General features: G+C 40.7%; 1 protein-coding gene across 1 annotated transcript; it reads right to left on the bottom strand.

The window, feature by feature from the left end:
- Window positions 1-4,443: 4,443 nt before the first annotated feature.
- diras1b (DIRAS family, GTP-binding RAS-like 1b) lies at window positions 4,444-17,842 on the bottom strand. The gene is made up of 3 exons (XM_088432926.1): window positions 17,504-17,842; window positions 9,029-9,377; window positions 4,444-8,299 (listed from the first exon to the last, which is right to left on the bottom strand). Exons 2-3 carry the CDS (start codon window positions 9,335-9,337, stop codon window positions 8,012-8,014), a joined length of 597 nt encoding a protein of 198 aa, XP_088289052.1. The 5' UTR covers window positions 9,338-9,377; window positions 17,504-17,842; the 3' UTR covers window positions 4,444-8,011.
- Window positions 17,843-20,162: the final 2,320 nt, after the last annotated feature.

Genomic DNA, 20,162 nt, shown 5'->3' with positions numbered 1-20,162 from the left:
TTCCTCGCGCCCTCTAGCGGCCGGCCGCTGCAACATCACCGTCCCTCGAGCAAAAAAACAAACAAACAAAAAACAAAATTAAAATGCTCTCAAGCCGTTTCCACACAGGAAATCCAGATTTGAAAATGTATCGAAAACTGAAATATGAAGAAAATATTGAGGAAAATACTCAAAGTAGGGTTCCGAACCAGAAGTAGGATTTTTAGAGTTTTCGAAAAGGGTTTTAACCCTCGTGCACACATTGTACACCTTGCATTTCCTCCCTAATTTTACAAATGCTTCTAAAGGTGAAATAATTAAAGATATGTATGAATATTTTTCCTTCAACCGCTCAAATTGTGCAGTGGCATCATTTCTATACATAAATATGTACGATGGATTTATTAACACCCGCAAAAAAATGAAAAATGATAGTGAAGTGATGATGACATTAACTGGTCTCTACCGCCACCTACTGTCTTGAGGTGGAACTCAAGTCAACCAAGAATTTTCTGTATGGTGACATAGATTGACCGCCACTCAATTGAATTTTGCAAAAATTGCAGGAAAATCACAGTCATAATCTTATTCAAATGCATCTCAAAAATTGTAATTATAATGGTCCAAAATTTGGACGATGATTATTTTTTGTACACAAAATCTCGCACGTCCAGCTGCGGTCAAAAGTATCAGTGTTTAAAATCAGATACATTTCAAAGTAGGATTTAAATTCAGGTTAGGGTTTCAAATTGGGATTCAAAACTGAGTGTAGGGTTTTAATCACAAATTAGGTTTTCAAAAATGGAGTTCTGAAATCCGATTAGCAGTTCAAAGTACGGTTTAAACTCAGGAAATTCAGGTTAGGGTTTCAAAGTTTGTTTTAAAATCGGGTTTCAAAGTCGGGTTTTAAAATCAAATTTGGGGTTTCAAGCAGCGTTTACACTCATATTAGGATTTCAAAGGTCGCGCTTCAATTTCAGATTAAAATGTCAAGGTATGGTTTTAAACCCGGGTTAGGGTTGTAAAGTCACGTGTTTAACTCAGATTAGGGTTTTAAAGTAGGGTGTTAAACTCAGATTAGGATTACGAATCAGGGTTCTAAACTCAGAATCAGGTTTTTAAGTAGGATTCAAACTCAAATCAGGGTTTCAAAGCAGGGTTTTAAACTCAAATGAGGGCTTCAAAGTAAGATTTAAAACTCAGATTATGGTTTCAAAACCGGGTTTCAAACTGAGGTTTTGCTTTTTAAACATATTTTCGGGTTTCATATTAGAATGCGAAACGATTTTGGAATGTTTATCAGTTCTTTCTGCAGTCTACTGTTTTGTCACAAGAGGGCGCTCTCATCCCGCTTGTGCTTGGAAGGCGGGAGTTGGGGGTGGGGGGTCGGGGCCGGGGATCGGGGTCTCTCTTATTCTAAGACAAACAAGAGTGCGCCATGAGCTTCAGCCGGAAGCCATATTGACAAGTGAGCGGAAGGGGAGCTTGGGGGCGCACACTGGCACCAGCTCCTCATCCGGGGCGTCGTGGCAGCCGCCAAACTTGTCCTCAGCGAGGGTCAGGCGCCAAGCAAAAAAAAAAAAAAAAAAGAAACCGTGGTCGACGTCAAAGGGTCTCCATGGAAACAACGCGACGGTGGGCGATCAGTTGGGGGGGGGGGGGCAACGCGTGGGCTGTGAATTCTGATGCCGATGACAATTCCTGCTTACGTCATCAAAGTGGGAGGGCGTGGTGTTTTCCATTGCTTCCATGCATGGCAACGGCTGTGCAAATGTGAGGAAATTCGAGGTCTTCTCCGCCGGCCCAAACACTCCAACAAACACGCATCTGTTTTACAACCTCTTGGATTTTTTTTTTCCTAAGCGTCTTTTGTCTTCATTTCATAATCACGTCTTCAAAGTTGCAATTTAAATGACAAATGTAATGTGTAAATATTGTTGGTATTAATCTACGTAGCACCGTGGGTGACGTAACAGATTTCCCGTCCTCTGATTGGTTGAGCAAAATAGTTTTTTCTCGGTCTAAATTGGTTGAAAAGCGTACTTCCCCATTAGCATAGTTAGCTAAAGCAACAGCTAACTTAAACGATTTAATAATTATTTAATGATTGTCAGCAGTGAAAAAAAAGTTATTTTTATCATAATAAATTTGATAAATAACTTTTAATGTAATTTAAAAAACACTTTTGTCTACTTACCGTCTACATGTTGAAGGCTCTGATAACAACCAATCACAGCTCAGCTTGTGACTGTCACATGACCAACCGGTATTAATTGGCGAGATATATATATATATATATATATATATATATATATATATATATATATATATATACATATAAATGACAAAATACTTCGTCAAAATAATTCAACGAAAAACAACAGCTAAATTCTATTTTACATAAGTGTTATTTTAGTTGTATTACAATAATTATAATTTAAATATATATTTTTTAAATACATGTATTCAACTACATTTAGAATAAATTTAAATCAATGTAAATAAACTGTCCATTTATCCGTTTTTTTGTTTGTTAATAAATAAAACAATAAAGCAAATGAGGAAATTAAAAAAAAAAGACAGGCCACACATATCAAGTTCACAATTTTATTAGGAAAATCATTTTGCAGATTATTATCATCATCATCTATATTTATATATATATATATATATATATATATATATATATATATATATATATACTGTTTATGTCATTTTCAGTTATTCAGAGGATGCATCAGCACAGTATATCTTAATAGGAAGACTATTGCTAGAATAAATATCTATACATCAGAATTAATTCAGTTAACTTGGTTTCATTAAAAAAAAGGCAAGAATACAAAAAAAAAAAAAACATGAAGTGCCAAAATAAATCACAGGCAAAACCAAAGCATTTTCTGATACAATTTTTTTTCTTTCTGTAGCGCTGCAAGTTAAAAAAAAAAAAGAAAAAAAAAAGAAAACGAAAAGACAAATGATGCGATTCACAGTTTGTGTCCTTGTTCTCATGCTGGCAGGAACACCAAAAATGGGGGAGCATGCGGGAATGAAGAGCCCAGAGGAGCGTCTTGAGAAAAAAAAAAAAAACAAAAAAAAAAAAACACATTTCCTATGACGAATCCAATCGACGGCTTCCCCCTATGGTACTCGTCGCCATGGCAACCTGTGACACCCCGGACCGAGAAAAAAAAAAAAAAAAAGTGCCATTCGCCACGGATTCAAACCGGCTCCGCCCCCTCAGCTCCCACTCCATTTTAGCTCCGTACAAAACTCCCCATTTGCGCTTTTTTTTTTTTTAAAGCCTTCGCTAATTATTTACAGCTATCTACAAGGACCTGTGAGCAGTGCAATCTATGCGGAATTTCAGAACACACAAAAAAAAAAGATTTCTGAAGTACACCGCAATGAATGGGGTTACTGATGTGTGCGCGCGCGCGTGTGCGTGTGTAGGCGTGTTGGTGACTCATGCCGACGACGGCATCAAATATGTAAGCATAGCGCGCATGTACGAGAGAAGAAACGCGAGTAGGAGGCACAAAAAAAAATGCTGCGTTGCTTTCCTAACCCATTTAACTGCTGTGGATTTTCAGCACATGAAATGGTTTTGATCCAATTTTGGATTCATAATTTGGACCCAGAAGATTGGGATGGAGATGGGACACAAACATTCTGGTCATGTATCAGTCAAAATAGCCCAATTTGGTCAAACGGGCTAGCTTGCTACTTCATTGGGTTATATTGTGCAAAATGACCCAAAGCAGAAAATATGTAAGCGTAGCACACATGTAGAAGAGAATAAACAAAAATAGGAGGCGCAAAAAATGCTGCGTTTGGGTTTGCTGGGGATTTTCAGCACATTGGGTTATTTTTACCCAATTTTGGATTCATTATTTGGAACCAGAAGATTGGGATGAAGATGGGATTCGGGTCAACTAAAGAGCAGCTGGTCATTTTGGAATATTGTGTCGAAAAAAAAAATATGTTGGTGGCAGCGGGATGTCTCTGTGGGCAACGCAAATATTTTGGTCATGTATCAGTCAAAATCGCCCAATTTGGTCAAAAAGTGGATTGTTTTGTAAAAGACAACCTCAAGAATTTTTTGACCAATAATTGGGTTATTTTTGACTCATTTGGTTTTGGAATAATGTTTTACACAAATGAAGCCAAGAATTTGCTTGTTTTGTAGAGTTGGAGTGGTTTCCTTTTTGGACACAATTTGGGTTAGTTTTGACCCAGCTGTTTTTTTTTCAAATTCAAATTGGGTTACACAATTATTATTATAAGTAGGGTACAAAAAAAATCCAATTACGGGTCAAAACGGGACCGACCCAATATTTGGATCAATTTCAAGAATATTTTTGAGGTTGTTGCTATTTCATACTGAGGAGAATTATTTGTAGTCAGGAACTCCCCTTGCCTGCCCCCCAAAAAATCAAAAAAAAAAAGGACAGGGTGAGACGGCTGTTGGAGAATGTCGGACAAGTTTATTGGTGTGGAATAATTTCACAGCTCAATCACTATCCCGCGTTAAATAAGAAAATGGCCGAAAGAAACAACATCATCAGCATAACTACGCCATTTTAAAATCCTCATCAATTCCGTTACCCGAATTTTACGTCCAAGTCTAGATTTATTTTGTATACTTGTGTCCTGGCCTTGTGTACTAGTTGACTTATCTCCTTGTCTCATAACGTGCTGTATTTGTGTCCTAGCATTCTTTGTGTCTTAAAAATTTGAAACGAAGTTTATAACGCTAGCTCTCAGCGTAATTTATTCCGCAGCTAGCTTTAAATATCAATGACGCATCCATAAAAAATGTAACAAAATAAAGGCATACAACATTTTGCAAAAGAGTGACTAAAACACAATTTAGCAATAGGTTGCTTCATGTTCTAATTAATTTGCTCTTGGTTTTGAAAAGAAAAACGCACTGTTCCTGCCACGGCATTAAATTCAATGACTCATGTGAAATCCGCCATTTGAGAACCGTTATCCTAGTAAAGTATGAAAAGGAGCTGAATTTTTTTCAATAAATGAAACACTTGAAATGCTTTATGATTGCTAGTAATTTTAATATTATAATAGTTAATATAAATGCATTATTTTGGACAGTATCAACCCTAAATTTTCCTCGATGTGGCCTCGATAGCTAAAATGAGTTTGACACCCCTGTGTCTGCTTGACTAGTAGAATCCCAGCATGCTTTTGACCTTGTTTACTTGAGGCCAAAAAGTTAGCTCTAGTTAGCGTTTGCTAACTTTATTTTTATCTTAGCAAATGTGAGAAATTTCACGTGTTGCACATGCTAAAGCTAAAGGCCTTTCAACGTAATGAAGACCTGAACATTTTTGTGGGGATGAGGCGTGCTAGTCAAGAATTTTTAACGAGGATTTACAACGCAAAATCCCGCCATTTTGTTTCCATATACCAGACGTGCATGCGGCCTATCGCGCAGGCAGATTAGCGAAGCCTTTCCTGTGATTTTTTTTTTTTTTCACACTACTTTCCTATTCATAGCTCTCTCGCACCGCCTCACACCCCGCGCCACAAACACGTCAGCAGAACAAACGGCGTCAGCCGACAATCTGGCAGGCGCGCTAACAAACGGCGAGAAAAGCGCATATAACGCAGCCGCTAGCTAACAGGTACAATCGCGGCCTAATTAGCACGAGGTGGGAAAAATACACTCGAGTTAGATTGGCAATATGTAACTTCCGGGGCGAAAAGTCGAGGCAATGTTTTGGAGGTATTCATGCGCGCTAGCTAGCTAGCTAGCTAGCTAGTTTGGTGCAACGTCAGGTGAATGCTCGTACAGTACATATGTATATCACATATAACCGCGCAGTTTAAAACAAAACGGAAGCAACCTTATCCACGGTAAGCCTCTTGTGGGCGCTATACGCCATTTACATCAGTTACACACACAATTCAATGTGAGTTTTTGTACATAAATAGAGGAAGAGGGAGGGGATGCGATTGCTCCTCAGGACTGGTGAATAAAGACAGATGGTGAAAAAAGTAACAAAAAAAGAGGTCAAACTCAAACAGGAATAAGGAGGTAAAAAGGTATTGTGCTTTTTGCGTGCAAAAAAGATGTGTGTGTTCATGTCATAAAGTGCAATGTGTGTGTGTTGAGTGGAGTATCTTGGAATATAATAAAACAGCCCCTTTCACACAGACTGGATTGGCCGCTATGGACACAAAAATGGGGGGTACAAATGCCATTTGTTTTATACCTCACCTCAAGTCATTTCATAATCTGAAAGCGCATGCTGTTACGGAATGATCCCATTTTATGCTGGGTTCTGTGTTAAAGGGGGTACAGGCTGTATTTTCTGATGCAAGGGCTTGTTAAGAAAGTGGGAACAGATCGGACAATGCGTCTGTCAGGTTGTTGTTAAATGCAGGGACAGGGGTGTGAGGTTAAATTTGTAACACTTGTTTTGTTGAAAGCTTTGCTGTGTCTCTGTGTGAAAGCTCATTTGATCGTTTCTGATTCCAATTCTTCCCCTGGGTCTTCTGGTCCGACTCAGATGTATTATTTTGCTGCGATGTCTCCAGGTAAAGGAGATTTGAGCTAAGGGTTTATCACAATGTTGGGAAAGCCGTGTGAAATTTTAACACCCTCTCTACCTGTCGTCCTGTGGCAAAAGCATTTGTCGCCATCTGAGAACTTCTTTATTCGTCACATCAGAATTTACAGCTATAATGTGGAAAAGCGCTTGCTGTTGGAGCAATATCGTACATTTTGCTGGATTCTGTGTAAAAAGCAAAAGAAGAATGTTGGGATTTTGTGGGGGCTCTGTGTGAAATGACATATGACGGAACAGGGTTCGGGCTGGCAGCCATATTACAAGTCACACCAGACTGTCGCGTTGCTGTTGGGAGAGTATCCTGCTTTCTGCTGGGCTCTGTGTAAAAGGCAAAAGCGGACAATGTTGTAGTTTTGCGGAGTCTCAGTGTGAAACGATCTGACAGGACAGGGTTGGCAACCATTTTACACGGGACAGCAGGCGCTCGCATTGATGCTGTGCAACGGTCTGAAGGCGGGATGTCATGTCGCTGGCTATCTGTGTGAAATAGATTAGTGGTTCCCGGCCGTCTTTCAAGGATGTACCTATTGTGAATTTGTTTTTCTAGACAAGAACCCCTTAAAAACTAACGTCACTAATGTTGATGCGCTTCCGTATAAAATAACGAAAATAAAAAGGTACACATCGTTTGGCAGAAGAGGGACTATCATACAATTTAGCAGAATGTCATGTTCCAACTGATTTGCTCTTAATTTGAAAAGAAAAATGTCACGTTCCTGTCACAGCAATAAAAAAAAACATGATATTAGATTTGCCGGTCGCACAAACCCTGTTAAATCTCACGTGCCCCCATTTGCACCGGAATAGACGAGCGGATGAGTGTGGGATGAGGAACTAAAAAAATAAAACAGCTTCAGGTTGCACAAGGAAAATAAATACATCCATCTCTTTTTTGTTATACTCTTGTGTGCTTTTTTTGTGTGTGTTTTGACTTCATCAAATACAAGGCAAAAAAAAAAGTGGACATTCTTGACCTTCAGCGACCCCCAAATTCCCTTTGAGTCTCATTCGCCTCGGGGGGGAAAAAGCAAGCAGTGGCGGTCGCCGGAATGCTCCGGTTTCCCGACGTTCCCTAAATGTGTCACGCTTTCAGGAGAGTCTTAAAAGGATCGTTGCGTTGTGTGACGGCTTGTGTTTTGGTGATGAATGAGGAGAGATGTTTGTTTTTTTGTTTTCGTCGGGGGGTTGATGGGAATCTGGTGGTTTATTTACATCCTTCTTGTGTGGCGTTCATGCTCTCCCACCTCACAGGAAAAAGCTCTTTTAATATCTAGCTTAGTCTATGCGACGAGTATGCCGGGGGAATCGAATATTCCTGTGGACGCGCTGATCAGCAGCGTGAAACTACCGCTGAGTCATGACCGTGAGGATGCAAATGATTTTTTTTTTTTTGAGGGGGGGGGGGGGGGGGGGTCTTTTTTTGTGGCCGCCGCGGTGGCTTACATGACGCTGCACTTGCCCTTCAGTCTCTCGGCGCGCGACTGCTTCCCCGAGCGCTTGCCGTCGATGTTGAGGCTCATGTTGCGCTTCTTGTCCAGGTTGAGCAGCTCCTGGAAGAGCTCGGTCACGTTGTGGTTGGTCTTGGCCGACGTCTCCATGAAGGCGCACTTCCACTGGTTGGCCTGCGCCTCGCCGTCTTTGGTGTCCACCTCCCGCTGGGTCTCGTCGCTTTTGTTGCCCACCAGCATGATGGGGATGGCCTCCACGTTGCCTTTGATGGCCAGCACCTGCCCACCGAGCGCAGCGTCTCAAACATTTCACTTACCGAAGAAATAAAAACGCGGAGATGATAGGAAGAATCGTGTATGTGATGATGATTAGCGTTTGTTTGGATTTTTTGTGAGAGCGTGACTAGAAGTATAAATATAGCACATTTCTCTTCCAAACTACAAGCTAGTCGGGTGTAAAAAAAAAACTCCATGATTGGAAATTGTTTTATTATGCTTTTGTTAACTCATTCAATGCCAGGGACGTACTTTCACGTTTTTTAACAGCCCGAGCAATCGAGACTTAAGTACATTAATTTCCAGATACTTAAGAATTAAATTGATAAAGTAGCTGGGATTGAATGCCTGCACTTAAAAAAAAAAGTGAAAATATGTCCCTGGCATCGGATGCGTTAATAATAGGCCGTTTTGCAGTTTTGTGTAAACATTTGCCGACTGATGACTTGCATATTATAGCATGTTTATATATTTTTTATAAGCAACATTTTGAACTTAAATTAAAAATGCGATTTTCAGTATATTTTTTTTCAATGCCTCTTGACATCAGACCCAGAGAAGACACATTTGACTCTGCCCGGTACAACTTTGTGTTGTTTACATCGGGAGTCGGGACTCTCGGGTCACTCGGCGAGGGAGGAAACGTTTTTGCGGTTTTAATCCCAGATCTGGTCCCACCGGAATCGACACGGATTTGTCGACCCTCAAAGACGTTAAGGGGCACGCGCTCACCTGTTGGTAGATGGGCTTGAGCTCCTCCAGCGACTGCTTGCTGGTGATGGAGTAGACCAGGATGAAGGCGTGGCCCTTGGAGATGGACAGCCGCTGCATGGCGGGGAATTGGTGGCTCCCGGTGGTGTCGGTGATCTGCAGCGTGCACACGCTCTTGTCGCAGCTGATCACCTGGCGGTACGTGTCCTCCACCGTGGGGATGTAGGTGTCGCGGAAGGTGCCCTTGACGAAGCGCAGCACCAGGGAGCTCTTCCCGACGCCGCCCGCCCCGAACACCACCACGCGGTAGTCGTTGCTCTGCTCCGGCATTCTGGCTCCCCCGCCTTGAGGCCTTCAGACAGTGTCACACCTGAGGAGACCAAGAATTTGCCGTTTTACACCGCTGTTAATGTCCCTCCTTCTCTCCTGGCTACACAAATTAACTAGCAAACCAAATTACACACTAACCAACTAATAACAACCAACCAACACAAAAATGAATGACAAACTAACCAATAAATGAACTGACCAACCAACCCACTATCCAATCACCCAACAAACCTTAACCCTAACCCTCCATGACACTAAGTAACAAACAACCAACAAACCAATTAACCAACTAAATAAATAAACTTAGACACCAATCAACTAACACATAAACTAACTACACACTTACCATCCAACAAACGAACCAAATGATACGCTGACCAAACAACCCAGCAACCAATTATTTAACCACCTAAACAAACTAATACACCAAGCAAATAACCAACTAATACACAAAAATTCCACGCTAACCAGCCAAATTACAGACTGACCAAGCAACCCGCTAACCAATTATGCCAACCAACCAACTAAACAGTCACTAACACACTAAGCTTCCACACTAAGCAAGCGATAAACCAACCCATGACCTAACTACACACTAACCAAACAACAAACTGACCAACAACCCACTAACCAATTATCCAACAACCCAACCTCACAACCTAAGACCTAGCCAACACTCACCAATCAACACAAAAACACACCAACACGATAACTAACCAAGTGACAAACTAACATAAACCAAGCCAACTACATAAGTAACACATTAATCAAACAACTAACTTATAATGTACTTAGTTGCACACTAAAAAAAACAATTTAAGTGCAGAACCAACTATCTAACTAACTAACTAACTCACTAACTAACTAACATTTTATGGTCATGTGCACAGAGTAGAAAAAAGTTTCTCCGTACAATAAAATTCTTACCTTGCCGTCCACACAAATTTTATGAAAAAAAAAATACTAAGTTAGAGCAAAGAGCAAGGTATAACTAACTAACTAACTAACTAACTAACTAACTAACAACACCAGTTAAGTTACAAACCTGTTAACTAGCCACAAAACCGCCAACAAACAGAGCAACCAATGGACTTCAAAAGTATCACAATCGTTTAATAAACATTCAAATTGTCCACAATCTAGTGATGGATAAACAAAGCTTCGTGAAGCACTTGTGATGTCATTTGACTCCTCTGGATGGCGCTGTCGTTTCGCTGTCGTCTCCCGCACTAGTGTTTTATTTTCAAAGCGAGAGCACAGTCTAGGGGAATCGAGAAATACCACAGGTGCTTCACGAAGCTTCGTTTCCCGATTACTTTCACAATTCCATGATTTCGCACGTCACGAGTGTCTGTCCCGCGTCTGTAAAGCGGCGACTCCAGAACTCCAGGAGTCCCGCCGTGTATCCGTGCGGGTGGAGTGTTTCATTAGTGTGGCAGCTTAGAGAAGCGGCCTATTATGGGACCTTAAAGCCTGCTGCCAACCGCCGCATAAATAATGCATCGGGCCTTCGCATTATGCCGGCCGGGATGCGCGTGTCTCTCTCCGCAAGTGCTGGCAAAAGTGGACCTGCGCAGTCAGCGCCGCCATCGCCCCCCCCCCCACCAGAATGCTTCCAGCTAGCATCTGCTGTTAATTGCTTGAAACTTCACGTGGAAGATTTCAAAGTCAAAAAATATTTGGGTCAATTTGCCCCAACTTTGCTAATTTGCAAACAAACAACAGAGAAAGTAGTCCTCCTGCTGCGTTGCTCAACTCCATAACGTTGTCTGCCCCCCCCCCCCCAAGCCGGTTTCCTGCAGCGTTGATGCCGTTTGATGAATCTGTCTGGATCCCATCCACCCGCCATTTTTTTTTCTTTCCTTCCCTCCCGGGAGCCAGCTCCGTGACGACGCCAGAGCCGCTCGTCAACACTTCGCCGCCGCCGCCTTTTTCGTGCGGCTAAAATTAGCCATCCACACACGCAGGTGACACACAAGAGCCTGACTGCCCCCCTACCCCCCCGCAACCCACCCACTACCATTTGGTCCCGCTTGAAGGCTCTTTGTAACAAATTCCTGCTAGATGATGCGCCTTGCTAGGCCGCCGCCATCAGTCGATAGCTTTGGCACACACAGTGGAAAAACGCCATGGCACCCAGACGTCCGTCCATTCTTCATTCCTAAGTTCCTTCATTTTTTTGTTCAGTCCTCAGTTCCTTGTCCTTCTGTTCTTTTGTTTTTTCCTTCCCGCTTTTCTCTTTTGTCATTGTGCCTTCCGCCACCCCTTTATTTCCTCCTTCAATTCATTCCTTCAATCTGTTTATCCTTCCAAATTTCATCTGTTCTTTTTTGCTTCATTTTTTTCTACCTTCATTCCTTCCTTCCACTTTTCCTTCAGTCTGTTCCTTTTTTTCCCCTTTGCTATTTCCTTTATTTTCCGCTTCCTTTTTCATTTCTTCCTTCCTTTTTCCTTCGTTTCCTTTCTTCCTGTTTCTTTAGCTAATTCCTTTTTTCAGCACTTTCTTCATTCTTTTCTTTGACTTTCTTCATTGTCCCTTCTTCCATCCCTTCCTTCCTTTCTTCCTTCAATCTGTTTTCCTTCCACCTATACTTCCTTAGGTCTGTTATTCCTTCCTTCTTTTTTTCTTTATTCACTCCTTCCATCATTCCTTCTTCCTTATTTCCTTCATTCTGTTCATTTTTTCTTCAATTTCTCCTTCTTTTTTAAGTTCTTCCTTCCTTTTTCCCCTTTTACCTTCACTTCCTTTTTTCAATCCTTTCTTTTCTTTGTGTTTTTTCATTGTTCCTTCATCCTTCCTCCTCAATTCAATCTGTTTTACCTAACTTCCTTCCTTTAGTTTGTTATTCCTTTCTTTCGTTCCTTCTTTCTTTCTTTATCTCCTTCCTTTTCCTGTCTTTCTTCAGTCCTTCTTCCTTTTTTCCTTCAGTCTGTTCCTTCTTTTTCTCTTCCTTCCTTTTTCATTGTTTCTTTATCTTTTCCCTCCTTTTTCCTTCAATTTATATTTCTTTCTTCACTTCCTTTTTCCTTCATTTTTTCTTTCCGTTTGTCCTTCTTTTCTTCCTTTTTCCTTCAGTTTTTCCCTTCTTTCTTTTCTTCCATGTTCTTTCTTATTATTCTCACCCTCCTTCCCTCCAATCCTTCCTCCCTTCCTTCCTGCCTTCCTTCCTTCCCAGCTGGCGAGGAAATGTCACCTTCGGCCGGGGCTAAATATGCACATAATTTGCCCGGCGAGAGCCACTCGACACACCGCGCATTAGCATCAAACATGAAAGCCATGCAGATCAAGAGCCTGATTAAAAGCACGCGCCGTGCGGAGGTATCCATCATTTAATCGGGGATATTGGAATGCGGCGGATTGATACTGTAGACGAGCACGCCTATTTGAGCCGCCGCCGGTCAACCAGGATCAACAGATTTAGCCACACACACACACACACCATCAAACAAGCATGATTGTGTGTAATGCAGCCTCTTTCCCAGCATGCCGTGGGAGGAATGTGCGATTCTCTCTTTTTTTTTCTGTCTCTCTCCTCCTCGTGACTCACTACTGCCAGCGTTTTCGTCACCGTCACGCCGCCGCAGTGCTGCGCTGACAAACGCACACATACAGCGCAAACGTTATGCGTGGGCCAACCTACGAAACCAATTGGCTAACTAGCAGACCAGTGCCAAAATAACCAGCCAACCTAGCGACAAACCAACCGACTACAAAACGAACAAGAAAAATGGCGTACGGAACCAGCGCTTCTCAAATGGGGGTGTGAAGAAACTTAAGGGGCTATGTGAACGTTTTCTATGGCAGGAAGAAAATATTTTCAGATTGAGAGCCAATTAACTGAAACTTTTTTTTTTCTTTTGCTAGATGGTGTTATCGTGACTCCTTTGCAAAAACTTTATTTTGGTAGGTTTTGTACAAATTTGCATAGCCATTAGTGGTACAATTTAAGATAATACTAAATACATACCCTGTGAGAATATGAAGGCACCTGAAATTTTAACTTGGGTTCTGCAGGTACCTGCGAACCTGACTGAATCCTTTTTATTGCCGTGACGGGAACAGTGCAGTTTACTTTTCAAATTAAGAGCAAATTAATTGGAAGGTTAAGAATTTTATCACTAAATTCTGACACTTTTGCAAAATGTTATATACCTTTTTTTCATCCAGAAACACTTGTTTTGAGAGTACAAACCATCGACGCCAACAAACCAAGTCTATTTTTAGTTCTGTGGTGCACTGTCTTATGCTGAAGTGTTTTATCGCAAAAAAAAAAAAAATATATCAAAGCGCTAATAACAGGTATTAAATATGCCAGCTGGTTATTGGGTCAGGCCCTGACTAAAACAATGAATGAGAGTAAATTTTTGAAGGAAAAAAGACCCTAAATATGCCCCGAAATATCCCAAGGTCCAAGTTTTGCTCAAACAATTTTGTGCGCGCATTAGACGAGACTGTAACTTTGTGGTCTGGGCTTAGTCACTAATCACGGAGCTTAACCTCTCCTGTCCGTCGGCATTGACCCAAATCCCAAGACTTAAAGTTCCCTGGCATTGGCTTGCCTTCCGAGAAGAGCCCGCCCTCCGCAAAAACTCCATTCGCTTTTTTATTGTTTGTATGCAAATTGCATACAAAATGCAAATTTTTGACATTCTTCCTTTTTTCTGCATAATTTTTCTGCAACTTTGTATCCAGTTTTTAAGAACTACACTTTTTTTTTTAAAGCAAACAATATTTTCAGCACAGATGTTTGATTGCTATTCATTCTAATGTAATCCATTTTTTTCCAACATGTTTTTGTTTAATTTGCCACATTTTTTTAACTCCATTTTGGCATTTTTTTTCTACACATCTGCGTTTGTGGCAGTTCTTCACTTTTGAAATACGTGCACGTTTTTTTGTCAAACTATATTCTCAGCACAAATTTCGTAAAGCATAAAACTGACTCGCTTTACCCGACTTTGTTTATACAAAAATTTACCACCGAAATATTGTTTTTGATATACTGTATGTTTTTGTCTTGACCCACTTTTTTAACCCAAACATTTTTCCTCCTAAGTTTTTGTTTAATTTGTCACATTTTTAATCCACTTCATTTTTGCCTGCAATTTTTTTCACTTTGTAGCCATTTTTTCCGTTTTTAATACCTAATCAAGCTTTATTTCTATTATAATAAAATTAAACATATGTTAATTCTAATCTAACTCATAACAATTGTGTTTTCTTTTTCATTTTTACCCACCTGCCTTTATGCAATTTTACCACCTAAATGTTTTTTTTATCTCTCTTTTTTTTTCTTTGTTTTCTTTGTTTAGACATTTTTTTTCATATTTGCCACATACACAGGCCTTCAAAAAAATTAAAAGGCTGTAAAACTCTTCACGAGATCCCAAGGCTCATTAAGTTAGGCAGAGTGACATCATCATCATCTTCCTCAATCAATAAACATGAGGAGTCGACACGTGATGCGAGCGCGGTGTAATTAGTGTGCAACCGTGTGTATTAGCGCTGGGTATTAGCCTGACCCGGGCAAGCCGGAGCATCTCTTGCTAAGAAGCTGCTAATACCGCAACTCGCCGCGATAAACAGTCGCCCCCATCGTTAATACGGAGCGATCATCCCGCCTTTCGCAGATTTTTCTTTTTGCCTCCCTACGAGCATCCGCTGAGAATTCACTTGAACAGTTTACACATTTTATGTTGCAATAGGGGAGGGCAACGTTATATTATCTTTTTATTTTACTTTGTAGTTGGACGTGCAATGATTAATCAATAAAAGAATATTTTCGCTGGTTTATAAATCAATTACAGGTCCGAAACGACAAAATTTCAGCCTCTCGACAGTAATTTTTTTTTTATGCATTTAGTCTATGACAGCCTATCATTTTGTTAAATTTTAATAAGATATTAACAAACATCTGCGTTGACTTAGGCAAAAATGTTGAGATAGCAATCGAAGGATGAAAGAGGATTGAACAGTTTTTGCAACCCAGCTATAAATAAAACAACAAAAGGAGCAAAAAGTGAAGCGCTGCGAACGTGCGATACTTTTCAAACCAAGCGTATTTATTCTTAGGCCACATCCACGTGACGCAGCTGCCCGCAGTGACAGATGGGAGGCGAGGCGGAGCGCTCGGATCCGCTCGGCCGCATTTTTGCTCGCTAATTCTGTTCGAGCCGAGCCCGAATGGAGCACAGATGGCAAACAAAAGAGAGGGAATCCTGCTCTGGACGGCACGTGATGCAACCGGATGAAGGCCGTGTTGTGGATGGGGGGGGGGAAATATTTAAATCAGAGAAACAATAGTAAAAATAGTAACATCCGGCACCAGTGTCTACGATTGCATCCGGCAACCAATGTGTCTGAAATCCAACACGGATTCATCAGGGAAGGATGCAAATTCATTGGAATCCACAATGTGAAACTAACAATTAGCTAGCTGGGATTTTCTGGTGAACAAAAGTGCATCCGGCACTACTGCATCCAGTTTACACGAAATGCAGCACACATGGGAATTATAGGAGGACACGCGGGAATAACAAAAAGATGCTACAAGGCAAAAAAAACACTGGTAGTTTGCCATTTTGGGGATTTTTTTGCTAAAAGTTCCGGACAAAATAGTCGCATCCAGCACCGCTGGTTTAGTAATGACTACTATTAAAATACAGCAGAGAAGTGTGCAGCACTGAGACACAGGAAGTGGCATATATATATATATATATATATATATATATATATATATATATATATATATATATATATATATATTTGCATCCGGCACCCGTGTGTCCGAAATCGTGCATCAGAGAAGGATGCATTTCTTGGAAGCCATATTGTGAAACTAGCAATTAGGCAGCTGTAAATTAGCAACCAGATATACTGCGCCTGTTTTATAAGAAATCCGGCATGCATGTTCACTGTGACAGGATACACAGAAACCAGACAAGAAGCTAGAAGGGGATTTTTTTTTTTCTGGGAGTTGTGGCATAAATAGAAGCGTCTAGCACCATTACAACAACAATTGAAGTGCAGTGGACACGTGTGTGACAATGACGCACAGGAACAGGTCATTTGGGCTTTCTTTCTGGGATTTTCTTTTTTCACAAATAAATATTTACATCCAGCACCAGTACGTCCGAAATCCAACATGCACTTTGATTGTGAAACTCACAATTAAGCACCAGCACTATTGCAACGAGTTTAAAAGAAATCCAGCGCGCATGGTCATCAGGACAGGACATACAGAAATCAATAGATGCTAAACGGTGAAAAACACTCAAAGTCAGCCTTTTTTTTTTTTTTCTGGGAGTTGCATCATTAAAACAGTTGCATCAGGCACTATTATGACCGCCATTAAAGCACAGTAGACAAAAGTGTCTTGTCAAGCGATTGACAATAATAAAAGACATGGATTACAGAGTCCCTTAGCCTTTTAGCCCGCTAGTTGAATGTTAACACTAAAAAGCATTTGTCATGCTTTAAACCCCAGTCATACTATATTTTCTTTATCCTCTGCATAGAACAACTAATCTTAGCACCATAGCGATGAGCTGACAGCGTGACAAAACCGGTTTACTTCTTGAAAATCAATTTTATTTTCATCAAACTTGTCACGCTGCTTGATGTAAAAAAAAATAACAAAAATAGGTGCGATAGGAAACAAAAAATAAAAAAAATAGGTGCGATAGGAAATAACTGTTCACAGCGCTTCGCTTTTTTTTAACCCCCACCTCCTGCATTTTCTAATAAATCAACAGTATTTCTTTCCGTAAAATGCAGCCTCAAATACACATCCAGATGGGAGGATTAACCACCACCATCATCATCATCATCATCGTCATCACCGGAGCGGTTTCATGCGTCACGATGACAAAGAAGGAAGAAAGGGAGGGAGGAAGGAAGGAAGGAAGGAAAGAAGGGAGGAAGGAAGGATGGAGGAGGGCGCCATTACAGAACTCATTCATAAATACCAGCGCAGCGCCATCTCACAGATGTGGCATCATTTTTTGCAGAGGTAATCCCCCCCCAAACCATATCCATTCCCCCTCCAACCTCCCTCAACGCCTCCCCTCAAAGAAACGAAAAATTGCATATATACATCTCCAACATATCTCCGATGCAACACAATTGCAAGTGTGTGTATGTGTGTGTGTGTGTAATGGTCGCACCTGCGTGTGAGTCTCCTCGTCCTCGTCGTCGTCACGAATGCAAAAACGAGAAGGGGGGGGCAAAAAAAAAATCTAATTCGGATGATAAAAAAAAAAGAAAAGAGGGCAGAAAGAGGGTCTTTTCTTTTTTTTTAAAGCATCGTGAAGGCGCTTTCACGTCGAGCTCATCGTCTTCCCGGTTTCCGGCACGGTCGATTCCCCCTCTCGTCTTTCTGGCTCTCTCGCACCATCTCCACCTCCTCCTCGCAGTCGCAGTCGTCTCTTTCCGTCTCTCTCTTTTTGCCTCTCCCACTCTGACGTGGGAGGGGCAACACGTCCTCTTTTTCCCTTATCGCTCACGTCCGGTGCTGTCTTTTCAGCCCTGATAAAGATACACCACAATCACGTACTGTACTACATGGGAACAACAAAAAAATGGAAAGAAAATCTAGACAAGAATTATCAATAGGCTGATGACTAAAAAAAAAATAGTCTTTGTCCAAATAAAAGGAACACTTGACCCCACTTTTCTGCACTTAACAATACCCGAAAATTGGGTTGTTTTCTTTCCCAAATCGGTCCATTTTTAGCCCAAGATATTCTACTAGTGCCAATTTTTCGGCTATCAACTGTCGTTTGGGTCAATTTGATCTAATGTAGTAATTTCACCTCAAAATGTTGTGTCGAATGAATAACCAATAAAATAACCTCAAAGTTTGATTGCTTCGCGAGTTATACGTTGGACGAAACCTTATAGGTGAAATGAATATTACATTTAAAACAAATAAAATAAACGTAATCCAGCCAAATGGACTCGACTGTAAAAAGTTTTGAATTACTAAAACATTGTCTTTGTATGGTAAGTCGGAACTTGTCTTTACAACATGTTCTATGCAAGTCAACTTATCTAAACACGACATTTCGGTTAATATTGCGCTGGTAGAATACGAATAAAGCAGGAAATATCCACCTGTTTTATCCAACTCGGGTGGCAATTTCGCTGTCGCTGGAAAATGACATCACAGTTGGCCTCGACGCAGGTAGGAACCAATCCAACTCAGGTGCCCATTTCATCATTGCCTGTCGCTGGAAAATGACATCACAGTTGGCCTCGACGCAGGTAGGAACCAATCAGTTACGCTTGCGAAAGTCACATGACCAAAATGAGAAACAAGGTGACTATTGGCTGAGGCCAGAGCAATTTGTCTGTAGCTCATTACCACGATTGCGGTTGTTCGTATTTATGACGTCCTAATTTACCCAGTTAAGGCAAAATTGTACGTCAGGTGGCGAGTTAATTACAAGTGCCTCGGAAGATCCACTTCCGGTTTGCCGAGCGCTGAATCAGCACCGCGGTCAGCGACATCGAAATGTGCTTCAGGACCTTGGAGAAGGAAGCGGCGCTAACCAGGACCATCGTTACGTCACATTCACGAGAAGGTGATGTCGCTCGTCAAGCCAGAACTTATTGTCATTTGAAATTTGACCAAGTCCAGATAAAGACTCGTTTGTTATTTAAAAGACTACTAGTGTTTTTATTTCTTTTTGCTTGTACGTCTCGCTATCAACATGAACTGGAACTTTGCTACCCTCTATCGCTGATAAGAAGAACTACATATACAATTCGTCCAAGAGAATCACAAATATTGGCTTTATTTCTGTCGAGGGGGTGGCAATTTTTACTATTTTTAAAAGGAGACATACACAGAAACATTTCAAAATAATTCCATAGTAATTAATTAATTAATTGCAAAAATAAAATATCGCACATCCACTACAATAGGTGGCAGTTTTGTGTCAGAAAAGTAACATTTTGATTTGGGCCAAATTGATGCTCTTCAAATTTCAGCATGTGAACACCATCATGACCACACTATGTGTGTGTGTGTGTGTGTGTCCTGGGTCGACAACTTCTTGCGCATTCTCTGCAGTGCGCCTGGCACAAAAGGGCGGCCCATTGAAGTCCTCTCGAGCGTGAACGTAGCCAAACGCAAATTAGCATCTGGGCAGTTAGGCCAACTGAAGGGTCCGTAAATGTGCTCTCTTTAGGCTTGGGGGGGGGGGACAGATTTATCAGCCGGCCAGAGACGGGAAAACAACAAGAAAATTGCTTTTTCAATGACACTTATATCATCAATAAACATAAAATTTGAATCAACATTTAGATAAAGGTAAAAAATACATATACATATACATACATATATACATATACATATACATACATATATATATATACATATATATATATATACATATATATATATATATATATATATATATATATACAATTTTTGAAGGGAAAGTCTGGCATATTTATTGTAAGTAATCATCTTTTGACAATCTACGCAATATTTTAGCCTGCTGGTGTTTTTGTATATGTTTGATATCACACATAATAAATATTTTAAAAAAGCCAGACAGATTTCCCGCAGGGGTAAGTTCATAAGGTGTCTCATTTTATCTAAAAAATATTGGATGCAGAAGGAAAACCATATAATTGCAGCAAAATAATGAATCTTGGGGTAGTTACTTCTCAACAAATATCCCGAACGGGCAACAAAAACGAAAATGGAGACATGAAATATCCAAACACGGAAACCAGAGGCGAAGCACAAGCTAATGTTAGCGAGCGTATTCATTTTCATCACTAGGGGGGCGAAGAAATACTGAGTGAGAAACG

This window comes from Hippichthys cyanospilos, chromosome 14 (assembly GCF_059441005.1).
Source record: "Hippichthys cyanospilos isolate Australia breed blue-spotted pipefish chromosome 14, RoL_Hcya_1.0, whole genome shotgun sequence".
Taxonomy (NCBI): domain Eukaryota; kingdom Metazoa; phylum Chordata; class Actinopteri; order Syngnathiformes; family Syngnathidae; genus Hippichthys; species Hippichthys cyanospilos.
The sequence above is the reverse complement of the archived record's forward strand: the minus strand, read 5'-3'. Positions and strand labels throughout refer to the sequence as shown.